This window comes from Misgurnus anguillicaudatus, chromosome 7 (genome assembly GCF_027580225.2).
Source record: "Misgurnus anguillicaudatus chromosome 7, ASM2758022v2, whole genome shotgun sequence".
Taxonomy (NCBI): Eukaryota; Metazoa; Chordata; class Actinopteri; order Cypriniformes; family Cobitidae; genus Misgurnus; species Misgurnus anguillicaudatus.
This window is the reverse complement of record NC_073343.2, coordinates 11,368,091-11,387,565: the sequence shown is the minus strand read 5'-3', so window position 1 is coordinate 11,387,565 and position 19,475 is coordinate 11,368,091. Positions and strand designations below refer to the sequence as shown.

Below are 19,475 nucleotides of genomic sequence, written 5' to 3'. Positions count from 1 at the left end.
TCCAAAAATATCAAAAATGTTTATTAATAAAAAACAGTGCTAGGCATCAGGTAACGTTTCGAGCACGCAGGCTCTTCATCTGATGAAGAGCCTGCGTGCTCGAAACGTTACCTGATGCCTAGCACTGTTTTTAATTAATAAACATTTTTGATATTTTTGGAGCTTTGGTGTTGCCGACTTTGCATCATTACTACTACGTTTTTTAGTCGAGCACCCTATTTAAATTGATGTGCGTGCTTTAGCCTGCTCTTTAATACAAATTACATTACATTTTTTTCAAAGGCTTTAAAATACAAAATACTATTTTGTATTTCAAATAGGTATTTTAAATACATGTATTTGAAATACTGCCCATCCCTGTATATATATATACACACACACACACACACACACACACACACACACACACACAGCCCTCCACAATTGTTGGCACCCCTGTTTGGTGTGTGGTCGTGGACTTCTAAAAATTCTCCTTTTTATTTAAACAACAGAACCCAAATGCAAAAAAGACAAAAATCCAATCTTTGATAAGTACATTACTTTGGTGGTAAAGAATTTACACATTTAGAAGAAAAAAACTTGAAATCATGCGTTCCACAATTATTGGCACCACTGATATTAATACTTTGTACAACCCCCTTTTGCCAACACGACAACACTAAATCTCCTCCTATAACATTTCACCAGATTGGAGAACACAGAGAGAGGGATCTTTGACCATTCTTCTTTGCACAATCTTTCTAGATCATCCAGTGTCCTGGGTCCTCTCTTATGCACTCTCTTCTTTAGCTCGCCCCACAGGTTTTCGATTGGGTGGAGGTCTGGGGACTGAGATGGCCATGGGAGGACCTTGAGTTTGTGACTGCTGAACCATTTTTGTGTAGATTTTGCCACATATTTTGGATCATTATCCTGCTGAAAGCCCCAATGACGACCCATCTTCAGCTTTCTGGCAGAGGCCCTCGGGTTTTTATTTAAAATGTCCTGGTAGTTCAAAGCATTCATAATGCCATGCACCCTAACAAGGTTCTGAGGGCCTTTGGAAGAGAAACAGGCCCACAGCATCACAGATCCTCCACCATACTTCACGGTGGGCATGAGGTGCTTTTCAACATACACATCTTTTGTTTTACGCCAGACACACTTAGAGTGTTTGTTGCCAAAAAGCTCAATCTTAGTCTCATCTGACAAAAGCACATGATCCCAGTTGAAGTTCCAGTACCGCTTAGCAAACTCCAGATGTTTACGTTTGTGAGAAAAGGCTTTTTCCGTGCATGCCTCCCAAACAGCTTGTTGGCATGTATAGAGGTTCTGATAATTGTTATGGAGACTCTGTAACCCCAAGATGCCACTCTTTGATGCAATTCTGTGACAGTAAGCTTAGGAACATTTTTTACTTCTCTAACCATACTCCTCACTGTGCGTTGTGGCAAGATAAACTTGGGACCTCTTCCAGCCTTGTTTGTCACTGTTCCAGTTGTTTTAAACTTGTTAGGGGTGCCAATAATTGTGAAACAGGTGATTTTATAATATATATTTTTTTTCCTAATTCGTGGACTTTAAAAATTATTATTAACTTGTGCTAAAGAGTATATTTTTCAAAATTTTTCTGTTAGAGATTATGCTTCTGCAAAAAAAAGAAAGAATTAATTTGATCGCTTTTAACACATCTTAAACAGGGGTGCCAATAACCGTGGAGGGCACTCTACATACATACATACATACATACATACATACATACATACATACAGTACTGTTCAAAACAACAGCAGTACAATGTGACCAACCAGAACAATCAAGGTTTTTAGTATATTTTTTATTGCTACGTGGCAAACAAGTTACCAGTAGGTTCAGTAGATTCTCAGAAAACAAACAAGACCCAGCATTCATGATATGCACGCTCTTAAGGCTGTGCAATTGGGCAATTAGTTAAAAGGGGTGTGTTCAAAAAAACAGCAGTGTCTACCTTTGACTGTACAAACTCAAAACTATTTTGTACAAAAAAAAAATTCTGGGATTTAGCAATCCTGTGAATCACTAAACTAATATTTAGTTGTATGACCACAGTTTTTTAAAACTGCTTGACATCTGTGTGGCATGGAGTCAACCAACTTGTGGCACCTCTCAGCTGTTATTCCACTCCATGATTCTTTAACAACATTCCACAATTCATTCACATTTCTTGGTTTTGCTTCAGAAACAGCATTTTTGATATCACCCCACAAGTTCTCAACTGGATTAAGGTCTGGAGATTGGGCTGGCCACTCCATAACATTAATTTTGTTGGTTTGGAACCAAGACTTTGCCCGTTTACTAGTGTGTTTTGGGTCATTGTCTTGTTGAAACAACCATTTCAAGGGCATGTCCTCTTCAGCATAGGGCCACATGACCTCTTCAAGTATTTTAACATATGCAAACTGATCCATGATCCCTGGTATGCGATAAATAGGCCCAACACCATAGTAGGAGAAACATGCCCATATCATGATGCTTGCACCTCCATGCTTCACTGTCTTCACTGTGTACTGTGGCTTGAATTCAGAGTTTGGGGGTCGTCTCACAAACTGCCTGTGGCCCTTGGACCCAAAAAGAACAATTTTACTCTCATCAGTCCACAAAATGTTCCTCCATTTCTCTTTAGGCCAGTTGATGTGTTCTTTGGCAAATTGTAACCTCTTCTGCACATGCCTTTTTTTTAACAGAGGGACTTTGCGGGGGATTCTTGAAAATAGATTAGCTTCACACAGACGTCTTCTAACTGTCACAGTACTTACAGGTAACTCCAGACTGTCTTTGATCATCCTGGAGGTGATCATTGGCTGAGCCTTTGCCATTCTGGTTATTCTTCTATCCATTTTGATGGTTGTCTTCCGTTTTCTTCCACGTCTCTCTGGTTTTGCTCTCCATTTTAAGGCATTGGAGATCATTTTAGCTGAACAGCCTATCATTTTTTGCACCTCTTTATAGGTTTTCCCCTCTCCAATCAACGTTTTAATCAAAGTACGCTGTTCTTCTGAACAATGTCTTGAACGACCCATTTTCCTCAGCTTTCAAATGCATGTTCAACAAGTGTTGGCTTCATCCTTAAATAGGGGCCACCTGATTCACACCTGTTTCTTCACAAAATTGATGACCTCAGTGATTGAATGCCACACTGCTATTTTTTTGAACACACCCCTTTCAACTAATTCAACTAATTGCCCAATTGCACAGCCTTAAGAGCGTGCATATCATGAATGCTGGGTCTCATTTGTTTTCTGAGAATCTACTGAACCTACTGGTAACTTGTTTGCCACGTAGCAATAAAAAAATATACTAAAAACCTTGATTATTCTGGTTAGTCACATTGTACTGCTATTATTTTGAACAATACTGTACATACATACATATATATATTAATATATAAAAGATATATATACACATATATAGATTTATAAATGTATATATATCACACTTTCTGAATGCACTGTATATGTGTCTATACACACATTTGCTGCAATAATATTTACTTACGATCTAGACACACAAGAACAGTGTCTCTCTCCAGCTGAGTCACATGAATCACACACGTCTGAGGCGTTTCTGGGAACAAATAACACAACAAATGTTCATTTCAAACCTAGAAACATTATGCCAAAAATCTTTTTAGGAAACCATGAAAAGGCCTTCCTGTTTTAACAGAGACATAGTGAGTGTGTGATACCGACCTGGCTCCATAAAAGCAGGGATGGCAGCGTTTGGATCAACAGTGCCGAATGTGACCACCTGATCAGGGTGACTCCCTTTACTGACTGCCACACAAACCAGTGGATAATGCTGCTCAGGAACCACCAACATCTCAAAGACTTCTAATGGACATGGCAGAGCAAGGTCTATACTCTGAACAGACATACATGCACACAATTATACTCTTGTGCATGAATGCACCATGTTTCTCTGTATTTCTATATTAATATGTTTAAATCGCTCACCTTTATCAACATGAAGCGTTGCATAGCCTCCACCCATTCAAACAGCATTACGCTAGACTGGAAAGCTCCGCATAAGTACTTATGACCTGTGTATGGGTTTCGCACTACACACACACACACACACACACACACACACACACACACGTTTTATTTCAGACTGTATTTGTGCAAGACTATTTTCAGATAGTGATAAAAATCTTTTTAGCATTTGGAATCTCATTGAATCATATTAGCTGGTAAGACGCAGAGTCATCTTACACTTTTGTACTGACCTACACAGCATTTCTGACAACCCCTGGTATCTGGTATTTTATTGCACACAGTAAACTTCCTGAAAGAAACATTCAAATGACAGCACTGAAATTTAAATACAGATTCAAGAAGAATGTACAGATCACACAGAGTTTAATGTAAAACTGCAAAAATTGCTTAAGCATGCTAACAGGTAGGGCTGGGACAATTAATCGCGATTCATACTAATAAAACATGTCTGAAATTGATTCTGAATCACAAAGGCAATGTTATGCACAGCAATTTCATGTACTTTAGCTCTTTGATCAGTAGAATGTCCTTATCAATCTAAAATCACAGAGTTTGAGTTGTTTATAACATGCATTTGAAAAAAGCATAACATAAATCCTTTATTATCACAACAATATCTCAAAAGATTTGAAGTACAGCAATTTAAATATGCTTATAGAGGGTATGCATTTGACATCACTTTTCCAGAGCTCACCCGGTTGAGTAGTAAAACGTGCAACAAAATGGATGGTTTTCATAGGGGCTGCTGCGAAAATGCCAGTAAAACGGACTATTATCAGCTTAAATCAGGGTTCCCACACCTTAGTTAACTTCAAATTCAAGGACCTTTCAAGGACTTTCCAGGTGCAATACCCTTAAATTCAAGGACTAAATGTGGGGACACATTTTAAGTGAGAGCAAGGTTACATCGTGTTACCTTTTAAGATACATTGTTGCAGTTCCCTTTCAAGGGAACTCGCGCTACGTCACTGCGGTGACACTTTGGGGACGCCTCCAGGGGTAAGTGCGTCTAAATGTGTATATCAAATTCAACCAATGGGGAGGCTTAACGACAAAGACAAGATGATGCGGGAGCCAAGAAGTGTATCGCTATCTTAAATATTGCCAAAGACGGCGTTACAGGGATGCAGGAAGTATGGCAGGGGAGACGCAGCGTCACGTTCCCTTCTCAGGGAACAACAGTTACATACATAACCCGAGACATTTTCATGTGTCAAACACAACTATGCAAAAAAGCATTTTGGTATGAAAATTCACATTCAGAAGATATGAACATTTAAAGCGAACAGTTTAGCATGTGTGCTTAAAAAGTCTAGAATTTTTATGATATTATCCTACACAACACAGGGAATAATATAGACTTTTTTCCAGAAAACTTCTTGCATAAAATAGATTCAAGCACTTTCAATGACCTGTATCTATGCACTGAAAAAACGAACTTTTTGGTGTAGTAATATTTATTAGATTAACTCTCATAATTTCTACATAATAATATTAACATTTATTGAGAACTAGATTTTCCTAAGTAAAATGATGATAAATACACAATTAATTTATGTAAAAAATGAACTGTGTGGGAATAGTAAGTCTTATTAGATATTTTCTTGTATTATTTAACTGTTTTATAGTCACTGCACATAGTCCTAAAATAATTAAGTAAATTTTAATCAAAAACTTTAGTTACATTTATTTGCACATGTTGTAAGGAATACCCACAATTCTTTGCGCCTGAATATTTTTTTTAAGCTTTATCACAGAATAAGAACTGATAAGAACTTTAACTACTTAAATATTTGTTAGCAAAATGTCATAAAGGTTTAAGCTCTTATATTATTGATGTTGTTTTGTTGTAAATAATAATTTTGTGAAGTCACCGTTCAGGTGATCAATGTTTCTTTACATGAACCCTGTTCAGAACATTGTATTGTAATTCTCTCCACAGTGCTGATAATGCATGTCAGAAACACAGTTTGTGTGCGTTTCTGTTTCGAATCAAGTTTATTCAATGACTGACTTGTTGTCAGTCATGAATTTAGTGTTATAATGCCATTTATAACACTAAAAATAACTAGGTCCTTAGGAATATGTTAAAGAAAATAACAAACAGAAAATACAATTTATTTAATATTATTAGGACAGCAATGCTTCAATTTTCAAAAAAAAACCCTAATAGACTTTACCTAAACGATTAAAATAAATCTAACTTCTAAATAAAATAATTAAGTAACATTTAATTAATTATTTAACATATGTTTTATCATGCAATTTTAAGTAAATTTTATTTGATTTTAGTAGGTAAGTTTTACTTATAAAAAAGCAGTAAATTTTACTTAAAAAAAGTTCGTGCAAATTGTTACGAGGATTTTTTTAAGTAAATTTTACAAGTTGTTTTTTTCAGTGTGCATGTATATTTTTAAAAACTTCCCAGGGCTTGGAATTTTTCCCCAAGATTCACAAACTTTCAAGGATTTCAAGGACCCGTGGGAACCCTGTTAAATTAAATTTAGTCGGACTTGATAGCAGAGGTGGACAATACTTAGTTACATTAGTTACACTTTCCAAGCATCTGTGCTTTATTAGGATGTTTGTATTGGGAAAAATTCTACTTCACTACATTCCAAAACATAGAATCATATGGTGTATTCTTTAATATTGCATATTAAAATGTATTTAATAGACCCCTTCAAAGTTTGTAAACATTGAATGACTATCGGGTGCGCGCGCAGCATGGGGTCAAACTGTTCATACCATCCAGGCTTTATAATGTAATCTAACAGGGCTGAAAAATTATGACTTACCTCAAATGAAGTGAACACAACAAACACAAGCCTCTTTGATATTTGCATTGTTCCAGTCTGCACGTTAATTGCTTGCAGCTGCAGATGTTGTATTTTTTTGTTTTTGAGATTCTGCATGAATCGCGAAAACTTAACGAAAGACCTGGTGCGATTTTCACAACCCACGACGTAAGTAGGCATTTTTGACGATACCGAATAATACGCAACTCTATCTGCTGTAATGGCTTTTCTGACCCTGACATGCGCAGTGGAAACTGCCTGTGACGTGAACCGTGAAGGGGTCTATACCCAAGTAATTACATTAAAATTGTGTACTTTTACTTGAGTAAAAGTATGCTAATGTACTTAAATATTAAATGTAAAACAAACACGTGTATTTATGAAATGTTATAGAGTAAAAATTATGATATATGCTTTGGAATGTATGTTTTCCAAAGAAAAACATGGATAGAGTACAAATAATCGAAAAATACGTTTAAGTAGAAAGTAAAACCTCTGCTGATATTGACCCTAGCAACTTATCAACCCACCTGTGGTCTGTGAACGTTGACATGAAAGATCTATTTATTTCTCCTTTCTGTGTTTTTTGGCAGTCTGTAAAACGATTGCTCCGAAATCTTGCTAATCTGTTAGTACAGTCTATCGCACAACAGCTGTTTCTCATTTAGACGCATTTTCCTCGTGTTTCCGCTGATTTCACACTGCACTCAAATGCTGCCGCGCTGTCTTTTGCCACTCAGTGGGCGTAACCACAAGCACTTTCACCGAAGGTGACGTCACATGCATACCCTCTATAGCCATTTCCTGGAGCTGTCTGTGTAAATGGTTCTTCTGCGGCGCATATTAAGTTTCTGCATGAGAGCACCCTCTGGCTTTTGGATGTAGCCGCAATTCACCGCAATTCATTGAAAAGCATAGCAAGCAGAATTGCACGTTTAATCGTCCCAGCCCTACAAACAGGGACAAAAACCTGAAATAGGCTTTAAAAAAAAGATTAGCCTGATTCATACCGAGGGATGATTTTGTCTGGGAGTTTATGTGTTGGTATAGCGACAGGTAACTTCTGCATCTGTCGTGCTTGCTCAAAAAGCCCTGTCAGGTTGTAGGAGTATAGCTGAGATGCTTTACCTGTAGATCATACATTCAAATTACTGTAATCATCAAACCTTTACCTTCCCTCAGAGACATACTCTTTATTTTCTGTTTCCACAGTGCTTCCCTTCTCACCTGATATAGAGAGCAGCCAGTTGTTCATTACGTACACCCATGTGCACCTCCGTGAGACCAGCTAAAGAAAATTTCAACAAATCAATTATTCATTACACCTATTTTTAATCCTACATAACCTTAAACTTAAAAGGCCAGCTTCAACATTTTCTGGCCAAGGACCTGTTGGTCGAAGAGGATGCATACAGTACCATAATATACAGTATTTACATTTCAATGTATTCACCTGTTCCATGCTGCTCTCATGGATTTCATTCAGATTCAGAGTATAAATTCCTTCCTCTGCTCCAAAAATCAGATACTGATCTGAAGAGAAACCAAAAAGAAAACAAACATAACTATGATATTGACTTGAATTCATTGTGATAACAATGACAGAGGCCCGCAAACACTGATTCTCACCCTTGGTGTTTGGGTTTATCCAGGAACATGCACAGTGTATCTTCAGTGGACAGCCATTAAACACCTTAGAGAAACAAGCTCCCATCTGAAGAGCAGAAAGAAAGATCAACATCATATCAGAAGAACTGAGTTTAAACCATTCAGGTTTAGTTGCTATGACAAATGTGTTATTCCAGGTCTGTTGATACACCTTCTAGTATATATATATATATATATATGAAAAAAGTAAGAGAGACAAAGGGATACAGAGATAGACATTACAAGTAAGGGTTGGATGACTCACATGTACTTTAGGGGTAGGTGGCAGGCCATTACTTATCGGTTTCTACGAAAAGAAAAACATATACACTCAGAATACAAATACCTTAAACAAAAATAACGTAATAACCCAATACAGGCCTAAAGAGGAATCAGACCTGTAAACTGGATGCAGGAAGTGATGCCAGTCTTTCTCTCTCTCCATTTTCCTGAACAGAAAGTCCACTACCTGCGCACACAAGCACATTGTATGACTTGACATTTAGGCATTTAGCAGACGCTTTTACAAAGATAAGGAAACAACTTGACTAGTATAATCAATGTAGCCTGATATAGCAAGAGACACCATCTATAAAGCTTTTAATTTAACTATGTTAAACAGCTATGCTATACAGTCTGGGGAATCAACTACCAGTATTCAAGAAGCACTGGCATGGCTGTCTACCAATCAAGGGAGAAATTCTCTCAAGTGGGTGGTTCTTAGCTTACTCTGCTCATCCTGTGGTTCAACCTGAAGCCACTCCCAGAACTTATAAATCTCATCTTTCCCCGCTGGCTCTGTCTGAGCATGCACAAATGGTTTGTTACCTAGACTACTACGCCTGTGTGGAGGCAGGCGAGGAGGTGGTGGTCTGGGAGGAACACAGGAAGCTGGGCGTGCAGGAGGGGTGGAGCATGAAGAAGGTGGACAACGTTTGATAGTTCCCTCTCCACCACTGTCCTCTGAGGCTGTACTGCTCTGAGATAGACACTTCGGCTAGGAATTAAGAGAGAGAGAAATAGGAGAGCGTATAAAAAATAACACTTTTGTGTGTTAAAGAAATCTTAACATTCAAAGGGCCTTTCACATTATAATGATAACTATAACAATAAAAATTTTGTTTTAAAAATCGTTTAATATTAAAGAGAATAGCGTGGTATGAGTTCATACCAAATCTAAAATGATAAAGATACAATGAACGATATTGTTGGGATCACTTTTTGAAGAACGATAAACCATTGACAGCCAATCAAATCTATATGAACTTTAAGTGCATGCACATTTAAAAAGACAGATGACACTGTGGAGAAGCTTATTGCTGAGGTCCATAACATACAATTACCTCAGGTATACAGCGCTAATGCAGTTAGTGTGAAATTGACTACGTAATCAGAGATCAGGGAGCTTTTTAAATAGCCACAAGCAACTTTATAGTCTTATCATAAACAAAAGCGCATGCGAGTGGTTTCTGGAGAGAGAAATAACGGATAATAACCAAAGAGAAAAAAACTACAAAGTACAGGACTTGAAACACGTCATGTCTTTACAGGATCTTTACAGTATCCGTGTAAACACACACACAGATTACAGAAAATCATTGGCAGTGTCAATTAACCAAAAATCAAACGATCCCGGACAAATCCCGGATGCATTTTCGGTAAAGTCTATGTGTGAAAAGTGCTTTAGTTAATGCCATTAAGGCAATTTGCGTGAGCAAATTAGCATAAAGTTATTGTTACGGTCTGGTGATGTGGACGCTAATATAGTTATCGTTGTAGTTAACGTTATATTCATCGTTATAATATGAATGGCCCTTTACAATATATTTGCTTAAAATAGCGCTAATTTTTGTGGAAAAAAAATTGAAAACTTTATTGTTGACCCCTGTCTATGTCCTTGAGATTCTATCTTAAGATTTTAAAGGAATATGTGTTGTACAGGCGAAGCACGCATGTCTGAAAGGCTTTACCTTGGGAGGTAGGGGGGGCGGTACTTTAGGCCTCATGGTTGACGTGGAGTTACAGCTGTAGGCACAAAAAAGCATGTCATGATAAATATTATCATTCAGGATGTGGTATAACAGAATAAAGATGCATGGACCAATGGCAGCGTTTCTTTGGATAATGTAAACACACAGGGATATGATCACGCAAAAACACAGAGATATGATTCAAACCTCATATGCAATGTCAATTAAGGAAAGGACTGGCAAGCAAGAACAATGGGACACAGAATGTAATAACAATTAGTGGTATTCGCACATACGCAAGTTTAATATAGGAAACTAGAAACACAAATTGAAACTGTCGTCAATTTAGACTGTCTATATAAAAACATTTCTGTTATTTAACTCAATTATGATGGCTGAACTTAGCTAATCACTAAATTATTAAGAAAACCTAAACAGATGATCAAATTAAATGAGAATCCACAACATAGGAAATTATACTGTTAAATACAATTATAAACAATCTTAAATAAATGTGACATTGTTTGTCGGCGTTAAACATACCACAATGAATGGGTATTTTGTGGGTTGTATGTGGTCACTAGTGATGGGAGAAACAAAGCTTTTCGAAGCTTTGAATCAACTGAACCAATTGCTTCGAAAATGTATTCACTATTTCGAAGCCCTCGAAACACATAAACATGTCGCCACTTGGCAATGTGTTGCCAGGTATTTCTAAGCCTAAGTGCTTAGAACGTCAAAAACGTCTCAAAATCTTCAGGTCCTTAGTACAAATGGTGCAGAACAAGTTATGTTCCAAAGCTTAAGATTGGGTAGTTAAACAAAACTCTAACCTTAAGTATAAGCAGCAATGCCTTAGCAAGTGTCACTAATAATTTATAGGATATATGTAATGAGGGTTTTGCACAAACAACTGCAAAACAAGTCATATCACTTCCAGTCCAGGGGCCTCATTTATAAAGCGTGCCGTGGATTTTTGCCTACGCACAGATTTGATCGTAAAATCCACGGCAAAGTCCATATTTATAAAAACTGTCTTTGACGTGGAAAAGTGCTTAGCGTCACGTCAGGGTCTGAGCAGACATACAAACTTTTGCTTGTCTGATTGCTGCAGGTTTTTGGAAATATGAGCCATTCTTTCTGTTTGAAATTGGGTTTAAACATTGACAAGCGCTCTTTTATATGTCTGACATTAATTACGCATCATTTAAAGGCGGAGATCTGAAACAGCTCGGCTGCACGCACAAGTTCAAGTTCATTTGCGATTTATAGATTTGAAAGGGGTACGCGCGTTTTCTGCGCGTACGTTCTGTTTATAAATCACACATACGCATTTTTGTTAAATGATCGTAAGATCAAATGTAGGATGGTTTTTACGCAGCATTTTATAAATGAGGCCCCAGGTCTTTTGCTTCATTAAATAGAGAGATGTTTAACTCAATATGCCTTTACAGAAACTACCAAAAATTAGCAGAACCGATGTCCATTACATATGCAGATTGATATTTTAAAGATTTATTATTTTTCTTCTCATTTACATTAGGATAAAAAAAGAAAATGCTACAAATAAAAATAACTAGACAGGTTAGCTAAATATCTTAAAATATTATAGATACTGCCATCAGTTTATTCTGCCGTTAACTTTTTCTCGATAAGCAGAAACAACGAGACCTGTTTTCCGGTTTGTTCATGTCACTAAAGCTATTATATTTATTCATCCAAACAGCTAAGAAAGCTATATAAATACTGAAATCTCTTGGTTTCCCACTGACTCATAGAAATCAGCTAACAAATAAAAATATACATTTTCACAAGGACCATGCACATCTTAAACTGCAAGCAACTAAAAACCAAACAATTCACTTCACACTAACAGACAAAGAGAATGATCACATATGTTTCTGGAATAATGCACATTTCACAACACATTCTCCTCTCACTTACTGCAAATTATCACCTTCATCCTCCTCCTCATCCTCTAAATGTGTCACATGACCCCTGAGAGAGATGAAGAGGGTGAGGCTAAAAGGGCATATAGCAGCCAGAGAATGCAGTGAACTCACACATACACACTCTCTCTCTCTCTCTCTCTCTCTCCCTTCTCTCTCTCTCTCTCTCTCTCTCTCTCTCTCTCTTCAATTTAAAGAACTTTATTAACATGATTGTGTCACAATATTGCCAAAGCATTATACATAAAACAAGAAACATACAATAACACAATAATAACAAACATTAAGGTGCAATTAAGCTAAGGTGCTGGGTGATGGATGAAGTAGGCTACAAGTGCAAATAAATAAAATAGAATCAGAGGATATTTACAATATAAAAAAAGTTTGAAATACTTTGGAATATAAACATTTGAAGTATACAACTATACATTTACGGAGGCACTTGAGAGGTAGAATAAAGGTACAATACAAGATTGGTGTGTAACTGATAAATGAATTTAGCAGCAGCTGATGGGTGTCTGTCTTCCCCCAGTAACATCTTCATTTGATCTAATCTGAAGAGCTATGAAGCTTTGACATTTTGTCAAAGTGTTTTTCTCTAAACTCTTTATTTTTACCACAGTAAAAGAGAAAGTGTGTCTCTGTCTCGATCTCACCACTGTCACAATGGACACAGATTCACTCTTCTTATGGGAGCCATGTTTGTCTATGTCGGCCTTTCTCTATTGCCAGAGTGTGATCACAGAGTCTGTATTTAGTGAGGATACATCTCTAACAGTGGAGAGATACACTCACCTAAAGGATTATTAGAAACACCTGTTCAATTTCTCATTAATGCAATGGTGTAATTGTGTGGGGAGGTTTTCTTGGCACACTTTAGGCCCCTTAGTGCCAATTGGGCATCGTTTAAATGCCACATCCTACCTGAGCATTGTTTCAGACCATGTCCATCCCTTTATGACCATTTACCCATCCTCTGATGGCTACTTCCAGCAGGATAATGCACGATGTCACAAAGCTTGAATTATTTTAAATTGGTTTCTTGAACATGACAATGAGTTCACTGTACTAAAATGACCCCCACCATCACCAGATCTTAACCCTATAGAGTATCTTTGGGATGTGGTGGAACGGGAGGAGATTCGTGCCCTATCTCCATCAACTGCAAGATGCTACCCTACAATATGGGCCAACATTTCTAAAGAATGCTTTCCACACCTTGTTGAATCAATGCCACGTAGAATTAAGGCAGTTCTGAAGGCGAAAGGGGGTTATGCACAATATTAGTATGGTGTTCCTAATAATCCTTTAGGTAAGTGTATTCTGGCAGATTGTATTTTCTGTTTAGTGCCTGATAACATTTTAGTTTACTTTGGTTATTACAATGTTTAGTTTACATTTTACTTTCATTATCCCAATGATCCAAATGTAAAGTTTGACTTTAATGATTTGGTTTATTGTGGTTTGTTTGTGTTCATTAGTGCTGGTCTGGAGTTTCAGAGCCAGTTGACAGATGGGACTGGTTTTAAGGGCTTTATACTGAAGTGTGTTAAGGGGAGTTGAGATTAAGTATAACCAGAATTTAAGGGAGCATTTTTGGGTGTGTATTATTAGGGGATATCTGCCTAATTCAGCCCTGCATGAATTAGTAGGTGTTCTTTTTGAACTCTTAAAATATTTTAGCATGCAGGGATTCGATTGGATGTTTGTCCCATTTGGAGTAATCTGTTGGGCCATTGTGGACCCCAAACCTCACAACCATATAGAGCTATGGGCAGTATTACACTATCAAATATTTTACACCAGACTGTGTAAATTCCCTCTCCCTCTCCCTCTCCCTCTCTCTCTCTCTCTCAAAACAATGTGCAATGTAGCTTCTTAGTGCCAAGCAGAGGACACAATTTTGATGAGATGATTAGTTTGCATACAGAGCAGTTTAGCTGACCAGTCAAAAGTGGGAGTGTACTGTACCTTTGACTAAGTTCCTCAGCAACAGATTTTAATAGACTCCTGAAAATGAATACACACGAGTAAATTATATACAACTTTGTTACACATATTCACAAAACAAAGGTATCAGTATAGACTGCGTTCTAAAGTGATTCAACCAAGCAGTTGATTAGCAAGGTTGTTTAGCAAGTCATATTCATGCAGACAGAGGTGTTTATATGACTTGCTCCACACAAGGTATTAAGAAATGATTTCTTGTAGCTAATCTAACAGAGCAAGGCATTAGCAATGGAGACGTTATGGCTTTAATGCCCAGGGATCACACATACTGATAAAATGTGTAGCTTAAATGTACTGTAAGTCCATTTGGAAAAAAGCATCTGCCAAATGCATAAATGAAAGTGTAAGATATTAGGGTAAGATGAACCCTTAACCAGCAAAAGTATTAGTCTACTAATCTTTCAGGCAACCCACCCAGTCAAAGAAAACATAGCTTTTCCTGCATCCCCATTAAAAACTCACAAAAAAAACAAAATAGACTCACTTGTTATTTCCCAGAATGCTCTGTGGCTCTAATGGCAGATCCTACAGGAATCAAAAAGACACGTGTAAGTAAAGCCAAATAAACACGATAAACAGCAACAACAACATTGTGTCACAAACCATGTCATGATGTGGTTCAGTCTCTTTCTTTAGCGGTGGTTCAAACTTCACCTTATCAACTAAAAGAGAGGCACACACAGACATCTAATTTTAATCACATTTTAAGTAGACCTCAAAACAGAGTAGAGTATTCTGCTTAAAATACATTTGCTTGTTACGGGTAAGTAAGTCGAGGGGCTATTCAATGACTTACAGTTGATCTCAGACAGAGTCTTTCCATCTCGTGAGCTCCTGCTAGTCGAACGGATTCGATGTGGAACCGAGACAGGTGACTGCAAACAAACAAACCAAATGGATATTAATGTAAAGCTCTAAAATGTGAGTAACATGTTTTCTACATTATGCATCGTTTCGAAACCTAAACTCCTTTTTAGACACCCTTCAAAGTTTCCTCAAGGCAGCACTGCAAGCCACTGCTGTTATGTATAAAACTCAAATCACATGCTTTACATACACACACACAGTCGTATGCACACTGTGGTGTGATTAAACCACACCAGTACCTGCCAGCTGGCAGAGCCAATTGCCTGCCCTCATTAAGGATATATATCTAAAAAAACAACCAATCAGAAATCAGTGCTTTGGTTTAAAGCTCTAATATGGTCTCCCAATAGTTAATTAAGGGGAAAGTTTTAAGAGAAATGGCCTCACCTCTGGATCAATGTCATCTTCTTCTGCATCACTATGTGTGCTGTGGTCAGGGTTGTTGGATTTGTCCAGCAGCTCAATGGCAAGAGTGCGGCTAAGTGGCTGAGTTACAAACGGGTGCTGTAGACAACAGATGCAATGTAATGAAACATTATTATATAATTACTGAGCCAATTGGAAATTATCTCTAGGGAGCCAATCAGGAACATTAGCTAAATAAAGCACATATTTCTTACCTGTAGCAATCTGTCCGCGGTGGGTCTCTTCTTGGGATTTTTAGTCAAAGCCATTTTCACAAAGTGATGAAAATTATTTGTCCTTCATATGCCAAAAACATACCAGAAGAGTCTGAATATAACCCTCAACAATTGATGTTTTAATCATTAAATGGTAAACTTTATTTTCTAAACAACCTAAATGCAGTCTTACCACTTGACTTTATCTTTCAGTTTGGGTGGCTGAAAATTGCTTTTGGTCATTAAGAAAAGAGCTCTGTGAGAGGGAAACATCCAAAATAATCAAAATAAAACAACTGTTGCCCTGTACAAAAGAAACTGCAAAGTGGAACAGACTTCATGCAGATAAACAAAATTCTGCCTATGCAATTCTCTTTTAAATTACCATGTCTTTGATACCTTTAAAACATATGACACAGGCCAAATAGGGATTTATTAATTTAGCAAATGCTGAAACCTGCAGGCATTGCATTATGAAAATGTAACAACTGAGTGGAGTGACATAATTAAAACAAGCCACAAAACACACACCTCATGGGGTGTAAGTCAAACATTGGTGGCTCCAGCTCTGCTAGCTCAATAGCTGTAATGCCCACGGCCCAAATATCACAGAGCTGATTGTAGCCCCCTTTCCTCTCTACGGCTGCCACCTCAGGTGCCATCCTGCACACAAAGAGAAATATTCCTCTCTGTGAAATCACAAACTAGAATAAAACCATTAAATAAATATTGCAAAATGATAAGAGACGACCTCCATACCAATATGGAGTTCCAATGAAAGACTTTCTCTTTGCTAAAGTCGCTGATATTTGAGCCGAAACACCAAAATCCGCTGGAAAGAGACAAGACAGATGTGAATTAGGAAGTTTTCACTTTTTGTGAACGTAAACTCACTTAAATTAGGCGTTTCCATACCTAGCTTAACATAGCCATTGTCTGTCAGCAGAATATTTGCTCCCTGCAAAACAAAAATGTGATGCTGATGCTGTTAAACACAACCCTTTAAATGAAGATGGCAATGTTTCAAAGAAAGCACAAATATGGGTCCACTGAAGTATATTTGCCTTCATATTTACCTGCAAAAAATTCTAGGTGAGCATATTGGTAAAATGAGGAATGTCATACTTAATGCACCTTTATGAGATATTTTGTGTGTGTAAACACCCAGTTTTTACCTTTATGTCTCTGTGGATCTTGCCTTTGTTATGGAGATAGTAAACACCCTGTAATAAATATGTTAACCCACATTACCACATACATCCTTTTTAATCTTTTCCATCTGCAATAAATTTATGTGCATGTACCTGTAGGGTTTCACGACACATATATGCAATCTGGGATTCTGACAAGGGCCCAGTAACTGTGAGATACAAACAGAAATGAACATGGTATTGTTTAACAGAAGTTCAAGATGATGTATGCAATATAAACTGCCCAGATTCATTTTTGGACAATGGTTACCATGGTAAATATCCTGGAGTGAGCCACCGCCACAATATTCCATACTGATCCATAATTTATCTCTCCTGAAACAGAAAGATGAAAACATTAGTTAATCAAATATAGTCAGGCCCTTTTTGTCATAACTTAATGATGAATGTATGGGTTGTATTGCAACGGTTACCAAAAGATAACATTCAAGAACTGAGATAAAGATTAATACATTAAAGTGCAAAATAAGACAATTTTGAAAATTAATAATGTGTCAACTGAAAATGTGCATATTTTAAGTCAATAATTATTTTAATCACAGTTTTTCCAGACAAAAAGTAAATCATCTGATATTTCACTAGATGCCTCACCTAAAGGATTATTAGGAACACTATAGTAATACTGTGTTTGACCCCCTTCCGCCTTCAGAACTGCCTTAATTCTACGTGGCATTGATTCAACAAGGGGCTGAAAGCATTCTTTAGAAATGTTGGCCCATATTGATAGGATTGATAGGATCTTACAGTTTATGGAGATTTGTGGGATGCACATTCAGGGCATGAAGCTCCCGATCCACCACATCCCAAAGATGCTCTATTGGGTTGAGATCTGGTGACTGTGGGGGCCATTTTAGTACAGTAAACTCATTGTCATGTTCAAGAAGTAGCCATCAGAGGATGGGTACATGGTGGTCATAAAGGGATGCCTGCACAGTGGTAACAAGGCATGATGGATCCATGTTCTCATTCTGTTTACGCCAAATTCTGACTCTACCATCTGAATGTCTCAACAGAAATCGAGAATCATAAGACCAGGCAACATTTTTCCAGTCTTCCAGTCTTCAACTGTTCAATTTTGGTGAGCTTGTGCAAATTGTAGCCTCTTTTTCCTATTTGTAGTGGAGATGAGTGGTTGTGCGTGTTGTGGCTTAGGGTTGTGCTGATAGACGACAGTATCGTGTATCGACGATCTTCAGACATATCGCCAATGGCAGGCTTTCATGGCGATAGTCATGACGATAGTTGGCGAATGGTTATTATTATCATCACAGTTTTACATTAACATGCACATTGCATGCTTTTCCTTGCATGAGGGTTTGTGGGCTTCACTTTACACGGAGAGATTGTAAATAGAGAATTCCTTCTTACACGTACCTGCACTTAATGCGCGCGTCTTGGACTCCATCTAGCACCTAAATCCAGTTGCGCTTCTCTCTGTCTAACGAGCATGCGCTCTTGCATCTGTCTGAAGTTTAAACATAAACTAAAGTAGTAATCCTTATGTATTTGTTCAGTTTAATGCGTTTCATGCAACCTTAGGCAAACTTTAGTTTTTGTTTAAAATATGACCCGCTGCATATTGGTGCCTCTCTCACTCTCGCGTACGTGCAGAGAGCTGCGCTATTAATCCTGTTTATGATATGCATTTCAATGAGTTGTAGCTACCCGTCCCTCGTGTTTAAAATATGATTGTGTTTACCGTAAAACTTCAAATAATAGCCGAGTCCCAAATAGACGCCTGTCTCTTTTAGACGCCTGGTGTGACGACAGGTTTGGGTAAATAAACGCCTGTCTCAAATAAAGGCCGCGTCTGTTTTTTAGTTTCGGGTTGTATTTAATCTTCTAAAACCGTCAGATTGTCTGATTAAGCCAGTTCTATGGTGCAGATTGCACACGCTAAAGTTTTTATTACCGGAAGAAGTCACGTGACAGACGCAATCGTTCCGTTACTCATCCCTATGACAACACAACAAGGTTCGTCGTCAGGATTGCAGTGATGATGACAGTAAGCGGAGTGGCAATCGGGAGAGTCGGGACTTTTCCCGGTGGGCCGGTAGTGTTTTGAGGCTCCTGACCACAAAATTCACAAGCATATGAAATATTAAGCTTAAATCTCTCCAAAACATGTTTAACAGGATAAATTCTATGAAGAACTTTGTAAGACACCTATCAAGCCCGTCTCCCCTGGAGTTCTAGTCAAGCGTGCTGCGTGCAACTTATCAGCCAATCAAAAAGAAAGAAAAGAAAGAGGCTACACAATAGCCAATCAGAAAATAGCACTGTTGTATCTGTGTAAGATTTAACGCAACAACCAATAAAAAAGCATATCCTCGTTTGCTTTATTTATGCTGCCAATAATTTAAGACTGTTATTCTTACACAAACTAATTT

At 37.6% G+C, this 19,475-nt stretch overlaps 1 protein-coding gene across 3 annotated transcripts in view; it reads right to left on the bottom strand.

The window, feature by feature from the left end:
* Positions 1–19,475, bottom strand: part of map4k3b (mitogen-activated protein kinase kinase kinase kinase 3b) — a 37,055-nt gene that overhangs the window by 12,492 nt on the left and 5,088 nt on the right. For 2 of the 3 annotated variants that reach the window (XM_055171773.2, XM_055171775.2), the window contains exons 4-29: positions 17,336–17,400; positions 17,179–17,234; positions 17,050–17,097; positions 16,790–16,832; positions 16,634–16,706; positions 16,406–16,537; positions 16,068–16,130; positions 15,875–15,956; positions 15,642–15,758; positions 15,184–15,262; positions 14,991–15,049; positions 14,872–14,912; positions 14,349–14,387; positions 12,373–12,426; positions 10,429–10,483; positions 9,287–9,455; positions 8,857–8,927; positions 8,724–8,765; positions 8,441–8,525; positions 8,265–8,344; positions 8,039–8,099; positions 7,822–7,939; positions 4,244–4,302; positions 3,972–4,075; positions 3,708–3,879; positions 3,514–3,582 (exon numbers count right to left, since the gene is read on the bottom strand). In XM_055171773.2, the coding sequence (XP_055027748.1) occupies positions 3,514–3,582; positions 3,708–3,879; positions 3,972–4,075; positions 4,244–4,302; positions 7,822–7,939; positions 8,039–8,099; positions 8,265–8,344; positions 8,441–8,525; positions 8,724–8,765; positions 8,857–8,927; positions 9,287–9,455; positions 10,429–10,483; positions 12,373–12,426; positions 14,349–14,387; positions 14,872–14,912; positions 14,991–15,049; positions 15,184–15,262; positions 15,642–15,758; positions 15,875–15,956; positions 16,068–16,130; positions 16,406–16,537; positions 16,634–16,706; positions 16,790–16,832; positions 17,050–17,097; positions 17,179–17,234; positions 17,336–17,400 (2,036 nt within the window). The remainder of the gene's footprint in view (positions 1–3,513; positions 3,583–3,707; positions 3,880–3,971; positions 4,076–4,243; positions 4,303–7,821; positions 7,940–8,038; positions 8,100–8,264; positions 8,345–8,440; positions 8,526–8,723; positions 8,766–8,856; positions 8,928–9,286; positions 9,456–10,428; positions 10,484–12,372; positions 12,427–14,348; positions 14,388–14,871; positions 14,913–14,990; positions 15,050–15,183; positions 15,263–15,641; positions 15,759–15,874; positions 15,957–16,067; positions 16,131–16,405; positions 16,538–16,633; positions 16,707–16,789; positions 16,833–17,049; positions 17,098–17,178; positions 17,235–17,335; positions 17,401–19,475) is intronic. The other variant, XM_055171774.2, reaches the window with a different exon arrangement.